A 14,638-nucleotide genomic window follows, 5' to 3' on the forward strand; every position below is an offset into this window, starting at 1 on the left:
TATGAATCCCAAACTTCAATATCATAGTTAACAAATTTTTTAGAAAACATGGAAGAGCAATATCTAGTAGTTTTTTGAAGTATCTGGGACATAAGAAGAGGAAGTGCTCATAGCCACAGTAATCTTTTAATAGTTCACATTCCTCCTACTTTTATTCTGTCATTATTTCCTTACATCCCCCCTGAAGTCACATCTAAATTTCATCTGCAACACTCCCTGAATGCTGTATAGCTCTTTTTTTGTCTTTGAACAATTTACAGACTTCTGCCAGGGAACTTTCCTGAGGACAGACAGAATTCCATTGCCATTGTATTACTTCCATGTAACTGTTTACTGAAAGTTAATTTGTTAGGTTTGTCTCTTAAGTCACACACAAGTTTACTATGTGAAGTTGTTTGCATAGTAGAAAATAAACAAAATTCAGTCTGTCCTTAGAAATTTTGTCTTGGTTAAAATCAATAAAGAAGTGGGTTAGCTCTCATTGTGAGGCTCCTTTGACAGAACAGTTCAAAAAGCTACTGTTTAACATCCATTTTGACATAAAACTCGCTAATTTAAATATTCACTGTTATGTATATGCAACACCACATGAAAACTTTAGATGTCATACTATGTTGAAGTAACTTAATCTTCATTTTTCTTAATGTATTTTGAAATTACAACTTTAGCTTTTAGTTGGTTTGTGTGTACCCTTCCATCTCAGATATTTTCATGTCAAAGCAACTAATTTCATAAAGCATGTTTGGTTTAAAGTGTCAAATGTTCAGTAAAAGGACTTTCTAGCCCTAACAAATTAACATATTACAAAGCTTATTCCTTATTACCTAGTTCACAAAAGCAGTACCCATTTTGGGAAAGTACAGGCGTATGTGGATCACTCCCTGTGGTGTTTTATCTTTATCTTATCATCAAAGCTTCTAACTTGGCATGAGACTGCTTTTCAAGCTCATATTCTTCTCTTTGTAATTTTATTAAAATTACTAAGAAAGTTGTATTCAGACAATACAAAGCTTAGGTTTCATTTTTCTTGACCATAGAGCTTATCTGCTCCCCTTTCATATAGTGAAAATAATCCAGTTATTTTTTATATGGTTTTCTCTCTTTTTAGTTGCGGTGTTCTTTTTTTAAATCAGAAGTATACAGCTCTGTTGATGTCCAAGGACTGTTGAAACCCCATGGATGACAGGAAACTGTCTTTTTGTGAAAAGAGAGCCGTGCTGTCTCCCCTCACAAGAAACCAAATTGAATGGTGTTTGAGTTCTGGGTTTTGAGGACAGAACTTAAGAAATTATCAAAGAGCCACAGTGAGAGCCAAGAGATGGTAGGCTTTATCCTGGTACTAAGAACTGGTCGCTCTCCTTCCTGTCAGTAACCTTTCCTCTTTCCTGTCAACTCCTTTGCTTCAGCTTTGTACTGAAAGATTGTTGTATCTTTTGAGGTGGTATGAGGCTTCATCTATTCATGATAACTATTCAATAATATATCGTTAAACTTATGAGATGTTTTTCTAGACCAAGCCAGTCTATAGCTGATAGAAGTTTCCCTTTTTATTTTCTTTGATGCTGAGAAGTTCTTGTCACATCCACATGGAGACATAAGGAGCTACAGCTTCTGCAAGAAATCCAGTTACAGAATCATGGAATAGTTTGGGTTGGAAGGGACCTTAAAGATCATCTAATTCCAACTCCCCTGCTGCGGGCAGGGACACCTTCCACTAGACCAGGTTGCTCAAAGCCCCATCCAGCCTGGGCTGGAACACTTCCAGGGATGGGGCATCCACAGCTTCTTCGGGCAACCTGTTCCAATGTCTCGCCACCTTTACAGTAAAGAACTTTTTATATCTAATCTAAATCTATCCTCTTTCAGTTTAAAGCCGTTACCCCTTTTCCTATTAGTACATGCCCTTATAAATGTCCCTCTCCAGATGGCGCCTGAAAAGTTAAGGCTTACTAACTAGACACAAAATCACTTTCCTCCAATTCATTTTATGGAAAGCAGGAATGGGGCAAACCCCACAAAAATAATCCCAAAACAGCAGCTGCTTGAGCTGCAGAAGTCGCAGGGCCAGGTTTCCCGTGGTTTGCAGTGTTGTGTGGTTTCCGTTACCGGGTGCCTGCCGCAGCGTTGCTGGCTGAGGGAGGTGCCATGCCGGTGCCTCACTGCTGGGCTCACCCATGTGTGACACCGCTGGCGCCACAGCTGCACTGAGGGCAAGAGCAGGAGGCACAGAGAGCGGTTGTTCAGGTCTGTCTCCTCTACTGGCCCTGAACGTTCCTGTCTTTGACAAATCTGGAAGTTACTGAGGAGGCTTAAAACTTGTTTGCTAGTTCACACGCTGGTAAAGGTACAGAGTGATTTGGTAGGCCTTGGTTCCTTGGAAAGCTAGGCTAAAAATTAATCTTCCCTCTGCTGGAGCCTTTTTTCTTTTTAACACGCTCCTAAAGGAATACAAAAGGCTATGTTTCAGGCAAAAACTTGCCTTGTTTCCTTCTCCCCCACGTGGGCATATGGCAGCCCAGGGTGTTGAAGTGTGTGGCCTGGGGCTGGCTGACGTGAGCAGAGGCTAAGGCATTTTGGCCTGTTTCCCTGCAGAAGCCTGGCAGGCCTGGCAGCCTTTCATGGAGGATATTAAGATGCTGACTTTATTATCCTAATTGGGATAAAACTAGGTTTCGGTATCAGAATCCCTTGCTGCTCTTCATTATCTGCCCCTGTTAAGCAACATGAACTAACTCCTTGGCTTGCTGGTATTTTCTTTTTACGCTGTTGGTACACATTGGGATAGCAGAAGTGTTGGAGTAGAGGTGAACAGCTCCATGCTCAGCCAAGTCCCCTTCCTGAAATGGTCAGATCTGAAAATTGCTGTCATTTAAGAAAACCTGTAGATTGCCCTGTTTTGCAGGAAATAATTCTGGACCAACCACCACTATTTTGTAAGTATCTGAAATACACACCCCCACACCCTCCCACACACTGCAAAATAGTTTGATGCTGACACAGAAACTAATTCTACAAATGTATGTTTTCTGCTGGGTAAAGTTAGAATTTCTTACCTTTGTGTTCTTATATCTATGGGTAAGAAAAGTGGCAAGTGCACTGATTAGTTAATTTTAGTGGTTTGTTTTTTTTCTTCAAAATTCATTAACAGCTGATCCCGGAATACTTCTGAAGATAAATACTAGTTTAAGGAATCATGTAACAGCAAGTTTTTCTGATTGGTCTTCAGGGCTTCCTTTTTTAAAGGCAAAGGGGTAGTCTGCTGTTTGTAGCTGCTGTTTGACATTATTTTTAATTGCCAAAGTCTTTAGGCTAAATAAGCTGGTAGAATTTGCCTTGTAGCTATATGTTTGAAATTTTTGAAATTGTGCATCTGTGTAAGTTTCTAATTAGTGTTAAAACATTGGTGATGATCTCTCCAGTCTGTTCATTTCCACTTAAAAATATTAAGAAAAATTACCAAGGTGCGTTTTGACTTTGTGCTTGTCTCTTTGTCAAGTATGGTAGGCAGTTTTTGCATGGATTTGCACAATCTTCTTTTGTTGGAGAAAGCTTTCCAACAAATATTTCAGAATTATATTGCAACAGATTATGCTATTTTTTTTAATATAAGCAAAAATACTAAAGAGATTATCTGTGATCAAAACCGATAAGAAATTAAATAGGGAAGGTGAGCGGTTTAGGCCTAATAAGCAATATTTACATATACTTTCAGTCTGATAGTCTGGTTTTTGAGTCTTGTTAGAAGAAAAATAATTATTTTAATTGTTTTTTTTCCTTTAAATGATCAATTTCAATTTGATTTAAAAAGTCTTGTCTGTTACCTGTAGGCTGACTCTTCTAAGAAATTAGTTTTCATATTTTAATACTAGTTTTGGAATTTTTTTTGCTTTGATTCATATATTTCTATTATTGTGTTGTTAAAGTAAAAGCTGTGTAGTAATCTGTGGGTACAGAAATACATAAAAGTAGAGGGCAATGCTGATATGCTGAGGAGAGGTGGTATTAAAAAGAATAATTGGCTGCATCTTTATTTGCACCTTGTACTTGTAGTCCTGAACTAAAAATGTGTCCCATGCTGAAGACCAGATTTCAAGCACTTCTTGCAGATATAATAATGAGAAAAGCAACGAAAAGTTGAATGATGAGTAAGAATTGGTCATGAATGTGTTATCTTTATGCGAATATCTTTCCCAAAGACAATGTTATATGAAAACTTCTCCATCTGCTTCCTTACTCTGCCTTCTATCTTCTTAGTAATACTGAAAGTTTTTGTTGGGAGAATTCCTAGAGTTTTGCTGCTTTTCTTTAATCTGCCTCTTTTTAACTTAATTTTGTATTTAGTTATTTTCTTCCAACTGATGGCTGAAAGTAAAAATCTAAAAATTCAAAGCTAGCTGATAGCACAGAGAGACTTTTAAGAGTGCTCTTACAACAAGTAGTAACTTCTCATTCATCCTCATGAAGCTGGCACCTAGATCTGCTGGAGGCTGCCTGAGAACCAGGTGCTCCTTGTCCCATTAGAATGCCTGCCTGTGGGCACATTGGTCTGTCATATCTGATCCCAGTGATGAATGAGGCTGCAGTATGAAAGTCCTCCAGCCCCTGTACCAAGGAATAGCCATCAGAAATGCATTCTGCATAGCCATACTTTTATCTGCAACTCACCCTCAAAGTGCTTGAGGTGCCTGGCAACTATTCTCTTTGTGAGGCAGATGCAATTAAGCTGAGCTCTCTGCAAGTGTCCTAGGTGGAAATGGTTCCTAGGACTGGAAGATCATTTTTGTGTAGATGGACTTAATGTGATGGGCTGTGTATTCAAAAATTCCAGGCTTGAAAAAAAGCAGATCTGAGAGCTGAATGACTTTCTGACACATCTGATACCTGTTTTTAATAACAGTGGTAAGAAATTGTGCTTTGTCTGGCTTGTCTTACTTTAATCAACCTGTAAGAAACGTGAAAATACAAATTATCTGAGACTTGTTTTTAAACCAAGTGTTCTTCTGTGACCTTTAGCTGTTAAAGGGGGTGATAATCTGGTACTTTTCAGCATCGTAGTCATTACCAATCAGTGTATATATTATATCCATGAAGTTTGCATTGAACGTTCTCATGGGAAAAAAATGCCCTATCTTCAATTTCTTTGATTTTGTTACTGAGTCTTTTAAGCAAGAGCTAATATGAATTTTTTTGTCTGGTATTCTTTTGGTACTATATCCAGACAGCTTTTGCAGTAAGCTTGTAGCCCAAGAAAAATGTCATATTTTCCCTATAACTTTTTTAGTGAAGGAATCATTTCAGTTACATAAGAGCTGCTAGAACAGAACAAACTTGAGATTATGCCATGGAGATGATTCTTCCACAGGTGTTTGAAAACTGTGCCTTGTAAAGCAGTATCATCTGCAAACAAGACATTAAGTGCAGGCATAGCAATTAGTTGTGTAGGTGGTACTGTGTAACTTAGACCAGCTGTTAGGCTCTAAAGGTAGAGAGATACAGAGGACAACCACTGGTTGGCTGAATTGGGTTTTCTGTTTCATTTATTGCTGCAGAGCAGTATTTTAGTACTAAGACTCAAGCAAGGTACAGAGACTGTTCCTAGTCTATTTCTGTTTGCATTTGAAAAACAAAATATTTTATGAGATTTATAGCATCCCTTCCCACTCATAGAAGATGCAGAAATCAAGAAAATGACCTTGTGATGGCAGATGGTTTGTGATGTTAAAGTAATGCTCACAGTTCTGAACCTCATATTTGAGGTCACCCTGAGGACCTCCAAGGCTCCTTGTAAATTGTGCCTTATAGAACGGAAAAGTAATATTAGCTATTTAACATCCAGAATAAAATCTTATTTCAATCTTAACTGTGAGTGAAACAATAAAGATGACTTTTTACAGCTGAGTCTTACTTGAAAAAATTTACGATGTCATGCATCTCACTGAAGTTCAGCTTTTTTCTCATTACCTACACTGGCAGATAGACTGCTGTCTATCTGCAAGACTGCTGTCTGTTTCCTTCATTTTTCCGTATAACTGGCATATATTCAGTAGAAAACATTAGCATGGGGACCTTGCCTCATCTTTCTAATGCAGTATGACACATCTTGTCCTTTTGTTCCTAGATTGATGACTCATTATGCTTTCTTCCAGATATTAAGGCTATGCACATAAAATGAAATGTAAAAATTTTTCAAACAAATATGAGTGACTATGTATCACAGTCATCTATGTCTTTATGGTCACTGAGTAGTAGCTGAAGTCATCTGGGACCTTTGTTATTGAAGGCAGTCAGGGTTGCCTTTTGGGCACAATCTGTTACTGATTTCAAGGAACGTAATAGTTTGGCTGGGATTCAAGAAACCAGGGATTGACACGCAGCCTCTCCAACTGTTGCCCACTGTCTAGTTTATCTTGATATAGCTTAATAAAAAGGCAGCTGTGAACATTCACATTCCTTTGCCTGCTCTCATGGTCCTGGACATTGACTTTTCAGGCCAGAATATGTAATGATGTTTCAAATCTGAAATGCTAGCACCTACGCTAAACACAGAATTACACCCCTGTGCCACTTTCTATGTCAGAACCCTCACAGCTTTTTGCAAACAAGATTGCACAGATACTTTTTTTCCTACCAGGTTGTCCCGAAAGGATCATGATCTGGGTTCCCATTGGTCTGAGAACCTGTTTGGGTTTTTGGTGGCGTTGTTTGTTGGGTTTTTTACATGCAATGTTACATATTGTTTAATGTTTTTCCATAAACAATGTGAAGGCCTTAATAGCATTGAAGTAACAGGCTCAAGTGCCAGGAATATGTGTCTACCATTCAAACCTGCACCATCTTTATTTCAAGCATAAATTTCCCTGTTGTCCCCTTGTTGGGATGAGCACTTGAGATGAGTGCTGGAAGCTCATTATGATAGAAATAAATATGATGCTAGGAAAGTGTTGAAAATATTTTCAAGGACTTCTGTTTTGCTGGTAGTTTCTTCATTAAAAGCTACCACTTGGCTGTCATCAACATAGTCCCCAGCCTTACTGTCCTTCCAAGATTCATTGCTTCTAGTTGGCATTTGAATGCTAGAAATTTCATCCCACGGACTGTTGGATTGGATGTCACCCTGCTAACTCCTGGGTTTGATTAATGGAAAGCATTTCATTTGGAATGAAACATAATAATTAGCCTGTTAAGCTACCTAAATTGCTAGGAGTGCATCACAGTTTTTCAATTTGCTTTTTCTTCTCTAGAAGAGAAAGCAAAATGTACCTGAAAATTCCTTTCTCAACAGTGTAAAAGCTCTGAAGAAGTTCTCGTTTTCTGTAGTGAATATTAGGAATTTCTGTGCAGCTTACACTAGATACTTGTCCAAGGGAGCAATGCAGCTCACTGGGGGTTAGTGTTTTATCACTCGGAGAGGTTTAAGCGTAGATAGGATTGACAGCTTTCCTCGTAACTTTCTTAAGCTTTACCTTTTACAGAAATTGTTACTTTGTTTTTCTCTCACTACTGTTTGTGGAGTTTGTTTCTTTATGGACATACTCTGTGGAGTAGTAGTGCAGTCACCTTAAGCACCAGAATGAGGAAGCCTGTTCTGCGCATTAGAAAATAAATGACACAGCCTTCTGTGACAAGCCATACATTTGTATTTTGTAAATCAACATGCAGAGCAACTTTAGTAAGGAGTCACTTCAGCATTACGCCTCCAGCTGAACATCTAGGCATGAGGCTGAACGGCAGCGGGCAGGGGTATATCAGCATTTTGTCAGTACTGGAGGGTGTTGTGGATCTTGCTCTTCTACAGCTGGTTCAGCCACTTCAGCCTATGTTGATAACTTAAATTTATGCTATCAAAAAATAAAACTACTATAGGAAAAATATGTCCTGGCAAAAAAAGCCTATTTTATTTCTTGGACAGATGTTTTCTGTGCCTTGGGGCTTCATTTCTCCTAGGAGGCATAAGGCAGCTCAACACAGCTCCAAATTTTTTCTTTCCTGCTCTTCGATTTATATAGTCAACCTGTCACTGTAAAGTGTAAGTGCATTCCAGTGTAAGAATGATAGCAGTAGTGAGGTGGTGACTTTGTACAAACTTTAGCACCTCTTTCTTTTTGGAGTAAGATAAACTCTCTGGGGTTTTATTTTTGCTCTCTAAATTTTGATCAGGATTATTTGGGTAGTGTGATTATTAATAATAAAAATGTAATTCTGACAGTGGAAAGTTGTTTTTTTAAGAAAGCAAATTTTGTGCTATTTCTGAAGATGTCAGACTCAGCATTCACTTTATTGAAGCTGGATCCTGACAGGCAGTGTTTTCTCTCCAACTCATACTGGTTTTCATGAGTTACCATATGGAGCAGTTGCTGCTTAGATCTGTAATGATGTCTATCATTATGGAAGTTCAGGTTGTTGTTTAATTTGTTGATTACTATGAAAATTAGGCTTAAAAACTTCAACAAATGTTGAAGTTGTTCTGAAATGGTAGAAAGCCTTCAGAAGGGACTCATGTTTTTGGAAGTGTAAACAAATATGATAAAAATTTGCACTTTGAAACAGCAGCATTCTGTGGTGTGGTAGTTCTTAATACCTTAATTAGGAGGCAGTGGATTACTCCTATAGTGTGAACAAACCTGGTGATTAATAACATTGGTCTTATGAGCCCCCCAGGTTAGCTATTTTTGCTCTTCACAATCTTTTTCTGCCATTGTCACCATTTCTGCCATCAGTAGTACGTGGTGACAGATCTTACTCTTTAATTTGTTCTCCATCTCTCCACACTTCTACTTCTCTCTTGGTTTGACTTCAGTGGTTGTTTTCTACCTGTTATCTCTGGCAGGCTTCTAGTGGGCATGGGAGACATCTTGTCAGTAAGAACAGGTCATTGCTTCTGGTCTTCTGTATTCTTTAGCTTTTTCCTTTAGTCTTGAACAATGAGCTTGGTCTGTCTTAGTTGTCTAAAATGTTCTGAAAACCTCCCTCCTTTTCAGACAGCAGCAAGATCATTTAGGTGATACAGAGTTCTCAGACTGCTGCTAGCAAATTAATACCATGCTCTGTCCACCAATCAAGAAGGCAAAATGGAGTGACTTTACCATGTGAGCGTTGCAGTCTATCATGTAATACTGTATGGATTCCATTCTCTTTGGCTACTAGGCTGTCTGGAGAGCAGGATTGTGCTGTTTCACCTTGGTACTCTTGTTTTGAGCCCCTGGCTCACTGGGAATGGACTAAGTGATACTGCTTTTACTTCATGACCTCTGACTGTGAAGTAGAATGCATATTGTAACATTACTGTTTGTACAGCTCTGCTGTTCTAATTGGCTGAAATAGTTTTGATACAGATGTTTTTTGTTTCAGAATATATTGAGAAGATAGGAGTGGAAAAATAGCTTCCTGTTCCTAAAGAGTGTCTATTTCCCCAGCAAAACCCGCCTTTCCTGATTGATAGTTTGTTACTTTTCTAGCTTGTTCTTAACACCTTCCAATGATAGAAATGCTTTGGAGTCCCGTGCAAAGCTAAGGGTCTACGCTGGATGTTTTAGGGCTGATGTTTTGTTTGCCCTCCGGGGGTGATGTTTATTTTGGTTTTGGGGGGCAACATCGTTTGAAAATACTTACATTGTGTGTGCTGCCTTGATGAGAAGCTAGTGTTTAAGCCCAGATCTGATTGAATTGAAAACATTTCCCTGTCTTGCTGGTATTCCACAGTTAGCAAAACTGAGAAGCTTGTATTCAGCTCTTCATACAATTAAGCTATTTTAAATACACTTCTTCTTGCTTTTGTAATATTTTTTCCATCCCTGCCTTAGCATTTATGCTTGGAAAATGCCCGCTTCTCAAATTCACCACTACTACTTTGCCACTTTTTTTGAAAAATAAAACCAAGGTTGTCTTGGACCTATAGATAATGTTAGCTAAAATGTGGCAGTAAGGTGACAGTGAATAGCTATGCAAAAGACAAGAATTAACGATTGTTGTTAGTGAAGGCTGGATAAAAGGAAAGCCATCATAGCCTGAGATCCTTGACAGCAGATTTGACATCTAGCCAGCAGTTCCCTGTCCTGTGTTTTTGTAGTTTATTCCTTCTATCAGGGTATAGAATTTTCTATTTGTCCAGTAGTTACTCTAATGAAAGAAATACAAGAATTACAAGACTTTAGGCATTTAAGAGCTGTTATTTCATGGTCTCTGCAAACTCTGCCAGCACCGTACTAATTTGCATAAACCTTATGTTTTTCATAGAAAACCTGGGGCCAGCAGTAACATTTTTTTATTTAGGGTTTTTGTTTGTTGGGTTTTTTTAAATGACAGCTTATATTATGAAGTACAGATTGGCCTGAAAAAAAGGATCATTGATCTGATGCCCTTGGCACTGTTCAAAATTTTACAAATATATGAAGAGGAAGCATAAAGTTATTTCAAGGTGTTCCCAGAGGGCAGTAGTCATAGACAGCCACAGAAAAAACTATGTGTTAAGGAGTTCGCAGATTAAATACAGGATAGTAAGAGTCCTGTCTCCTTTTATAGTTAGAAATACTTGAATCCTACAGTGCTGCAATCCTACTTCCATAAAACATCACATCAAAGTACATCACAACTTTTATTCTTACCTGATTCCCAAAGTTACATGAATAATATTAGCAGAAAACAAAGAGCACTAAGGAGAAACTGCCGTATTTTACTTTTTGGAAGTTGGAAAAAAATGGAGAAAATTTGTTTTAAGCAGTACTAGAAATCAAGAATGGGTGCCGAGTAACTTACTGCTCTAGGGAAAAGTGAACTTTAAATAGGGAACTGTGTTTTTCTAACCTGCCACAGGTGAGTCATTTGAGCAAGGCAATCACTGGGCCAAAACAGTGCTTACTGGTATGGAATTCTGTGCTGGCACACATGACCTGCTTCATGTGTTTGAATTGAGCACACTCACACAGCGTTATATGTGCAAGTAGTATAGACTGAAGTTGATCCTGGTGTCATATTACTTGTTTCTTAAAATTCTTGCTGCACTCTACATCTGTTGTTTGTTTGGGTTTTTTTGTGGGATGTGACTGTGAAAATGCAGTAGGCCATATCTCTTGTTCACTGGAATGGGAATAACTTCCTATTTATCTGACTTTTATGAGAAAGTATTGGCTCTATTGATTTATCTGCTGAGATTGTGGAGAAATAAATTTGCAGCATAGTTTGTGTAAATAACCATAAACAGAGACACATGAAGTTTAGTCTTGAAAAGAGTTAAATTTTATGCAAGAATCTCAGAGAGAAATGGAGTTTTACTTCATAGACAAAATTCACAGATTTTAAATGTTTCCAGCTAAAAACTTTCTGTAATTTTCCCTTTTTGTAATAATTAGCTAGCTGAATACTAGCTATGATACCTTTTGGCTTGAATAGCTTGGTACTGAAGTTCGTTCATTTGTTTAAACTATTGTCAATAGATATGTTTTGTTTGTGGATATAGGTGTTGCTAGGGATAGAAATATTGCTGTCATGTTTCTAAGTATACGTTAATTTAGGTGATGACTTAAAACTTCATTTTCTTTGTAGTTATTTGAACTGCTAGGCCCTGAAGGTTTTGAACTCATAGAGAAACTGCTACAGAACAGATCTTTGATTCTGGAAAGGTCTTTGACTTGTCCAAATGATAACAGGTTCCAGACACTGCAAGGTAAGCAACTACAAAATTTTTATTCCAAACCAGATACCAGAAACTGTTCAGTTGTATTTCAAAGAACAGTACTGTCTATGTGTATATAAAAAGCAAGGAAAAAACCAGGGGGAGGTGGGGTTCATGTATATACGGGCTTAAACAAAGAAATTGGGGTCTGGTTATACAGAGGAAACAAACATGTATTGCATATATTTATTTACTTTTCAGCTGCTTATGGGCATGTGTAATTTTTAAACTTATTAACTGTTGCTCGTTTTCTGTTTTAATGGATTACTCTGGAAATAAGTTGATCTTTGGTTATTCCTCATCTGCTTTCCTGCTTACTGTCTACTTCTTGTACTATGATCAAATGTGGGTCCCAGCACAAAAAAGCACAGTAACAACCATGTCTGAAAAAAATAAAGTTAAGCTTAAGGATGGATGAGTGAGAGGAAAAAAAAGGACCTCAGGTTTTATACTGTGGTTTTTGTTTTTATAATACAAAGGCTAATTCTTTTAAAATCCATTTTACAAATTGCTGTTTGAAAACAAGTCTTCTCAATTTCTCCTCTGGCAAAAATAAATCTGACTGTGAATAGGTTGTGACTTGGCATAAATCTTACATGGACATAGCACCATGCAGCCCATTGCATGTTCACAGCATACGGAGTTAGAAAAATGTGAAAAAAAACTGGTAATGGTGGAGTTATGTATCCTCACAATAATTAAAAAATGCAAAATAATGCATTTTTTTAATACATTTATCTTAAATGAAATGTTATGTAAGCAAGTGTTTAGGAGTTTATGCTGATGGTTAGTCTAAACTCATCAGAACAACTGTTGTTTTATCTGTTTGTAATTTCCAAGTGGATGTCTTGCTAAACAAGGTTTTGTCTTGGTGTTTTTTCCCTTCTCAAATAATCATGTAATAAAAAAATTAAAAATACATTCAGTAGAAACTGAACGATTACTGTTTTCCTCCTACATGCAATTTTTAGTTCCACAGGTGTTTTCTTCTCACTTAGCAGAAGTAGTATTTTGGAAGCTTTTATGAATTTATTCTTCACTATGCTATCAGTAAAATTACCACAGTAATTTCTGCTAGAATGTGGAGGAAGAATATTTTCAATGTTGTGCTTTTGAGACAATAGGAAAATGTTACTGATTGTATGCTTTTTTCCACTGATGGGAGAACCCTTCTTTCACTGTGGTAAAGAAGTCAATGATGTTCAAGTACCTTCTCTGAAATTGAAGATGCTCTACCCCGAATTCAGTTTATTAATTTTAATAATGCTTTTTTTTAAGTTGATCAAAATGGTGTTTCTAATGGGGAGTGAAGTTTTATCTTTCCAGAATTGCATTTAGGGAAGGAAGTCACTTATGTCTGCAGAAATTTAGTTATCTTTGAGTAATTTCTGTCTTGAGAAAATAAGCACAAGTCAATGAACTGTACATGTACTGCATTTTTGTAGCATACTCTATTATTTGATTATTTCATATGTAATTTACCTCATGGCGGTAAAGATTGTTGTGCTTATCAGACAAATCAAGTAACAGTTCTTTGTCCTGGTGTGTCCAGTCTGAATTAAATTTAGTCAGGAAATGGCATCATTGTCTCCTTTTAATACAAGAGAAAGTGTTAAAGCTACAGACATGACGGTATTGAATGTGAACATTTTGGCAGTTTATTAGAATCGATGCAATGCTATTTAGCAAGTTATAGTCACCTTATCCAGTATGCATGCTGTGAGATGTAGGAGTTTCACCACAGGTGAAAACTGAAAATTAAGTGGCACAAATTGTTCAAAACATCAGTCAAGTGGGTTTATTTGATGAAAAAACATTTTCAGATTTTTGGCTTCAGAATTTGACTGCAAAAGTACATATGAAATGTAATTGAATTAAGTATGTAATATGCAGTCAAACCTACATAAACTAATAATCTGCAGAATTTTGAAAACAAAGTTTAAAAACACTGATATACTTAAACCAAAACAAATCTCTCCAACCCATTGCATATAAAAGCCTTGGTTGTATCTTTGGTTTTGGCCAGTAATGGCCTTGGAATGGCAAATGTGACTGGGCTTTTTCAGATTCCCTGCTCTCCTAGATTTATTACTGTAGTTGTTTTGTGGTTCTGATCCTTCTTGATTCAGTCATGCTGCTTATCCATGTAGAGGGAGGGGGAGTCCTTGTGGTTGTATAGATTAGAATTTCTCTTCTCAGTTGTTAGGGAAATTACATTGTGAGTACACTTTTAATTGTTATGTGAAGAGGTGGTTTAAAAAACCCAGCCTGTTTAATCTGATTTCACACCATTCTACTCATCAGTATACACATGTAAGAGAAAAGTTACGTGTGAAAGGAGAGATAAGTGGTGTTTCCACTGCTGATGAAGTTATAAATATAGAAAGCCCTTCCTTTTGCTGCTAGCCCATCCCGTTGCTTTTGGATGAAGTTTTGTTTGCTTAATGATGGTAACTTTAAACATCCTACCTTTGGGACAAGAGCTGATACTTTTAGTTTCTTGAGGCCAACTGCTGCACAGTCATTTACATAAAATTAAACTATCTTTAAGCATACATGCCCCACCCCACCCCTGCCTAAAAAAAAATCCAAACCCTCCAAAAAGACCAACAAACATCAGAAAACAAATCTTTAGAAGAAAACTGAGAAGAACAGAGATGGAATGCAGTACTTACGGATATGCATACCTGTTATCGTATTGCAGAACAGTACAAGAAGTTTATAGGAGAAAATACTAAGCCCAATTATGGTTGTCAAGTTACAATTCAGTCCGAACAAGAAAAACTGTTACTGAAACAATATCGTCGGGAAGAAAAGCGAAATGCCAGAAAAGAAAAACAAGCTGGGGAAGATGGAGAAGTTTCTGGAGAAGGACTAATGTGCTTTGATCCCAAAGAGCTGCGGATGCAAAGGTAATAAATGCCAAAAGCTGAGAAATGCTTCTGTTGTAAATGCTACTTCAGCATATCA

General features: G+C 37.4%; 1 protein-coding gene across 2 annotated transcripts in view; it reads left to right on the top strand.

The window, feature by feature from the left end:
- Positions 1 to 14,638, top strand: part of ASCC3 (activating signal cointegrator 1 complex subunit 3) — a 284,673-nt gene that overhangs the window by 41,060 nt on the left and 228,975 nt on the right. For both annotated transcript variants that reach the window (XM_080390028.1, XM_080390029.1), the window contains exons 5-6: positions 11,539 to 11,659; positions 14,373 to 14,580. In XM_080390028.1, coding sequence (XP_080246154.1) covers positions 11,539 to 11,659; positions 14,373 to 14,580 — 329 coding nt within the window. The remainder of the gene's footprint in view (positions 1 to 11,538; positions 11,660 to 14,372; positions 14,581 to 14,638) is intronic.

Source organism: Falco punctatus (genome assembly GCF_963210335.1).
Source record: "Falco punctatus genome assembly, chromosome: 5".
Classification (NCBI taxonomy): domain Eukaryota; kingdom Metazoa; phylum Chordata; class Aves; order Falconiformes; family Falconidae; genus Falco; species Falco punctatus.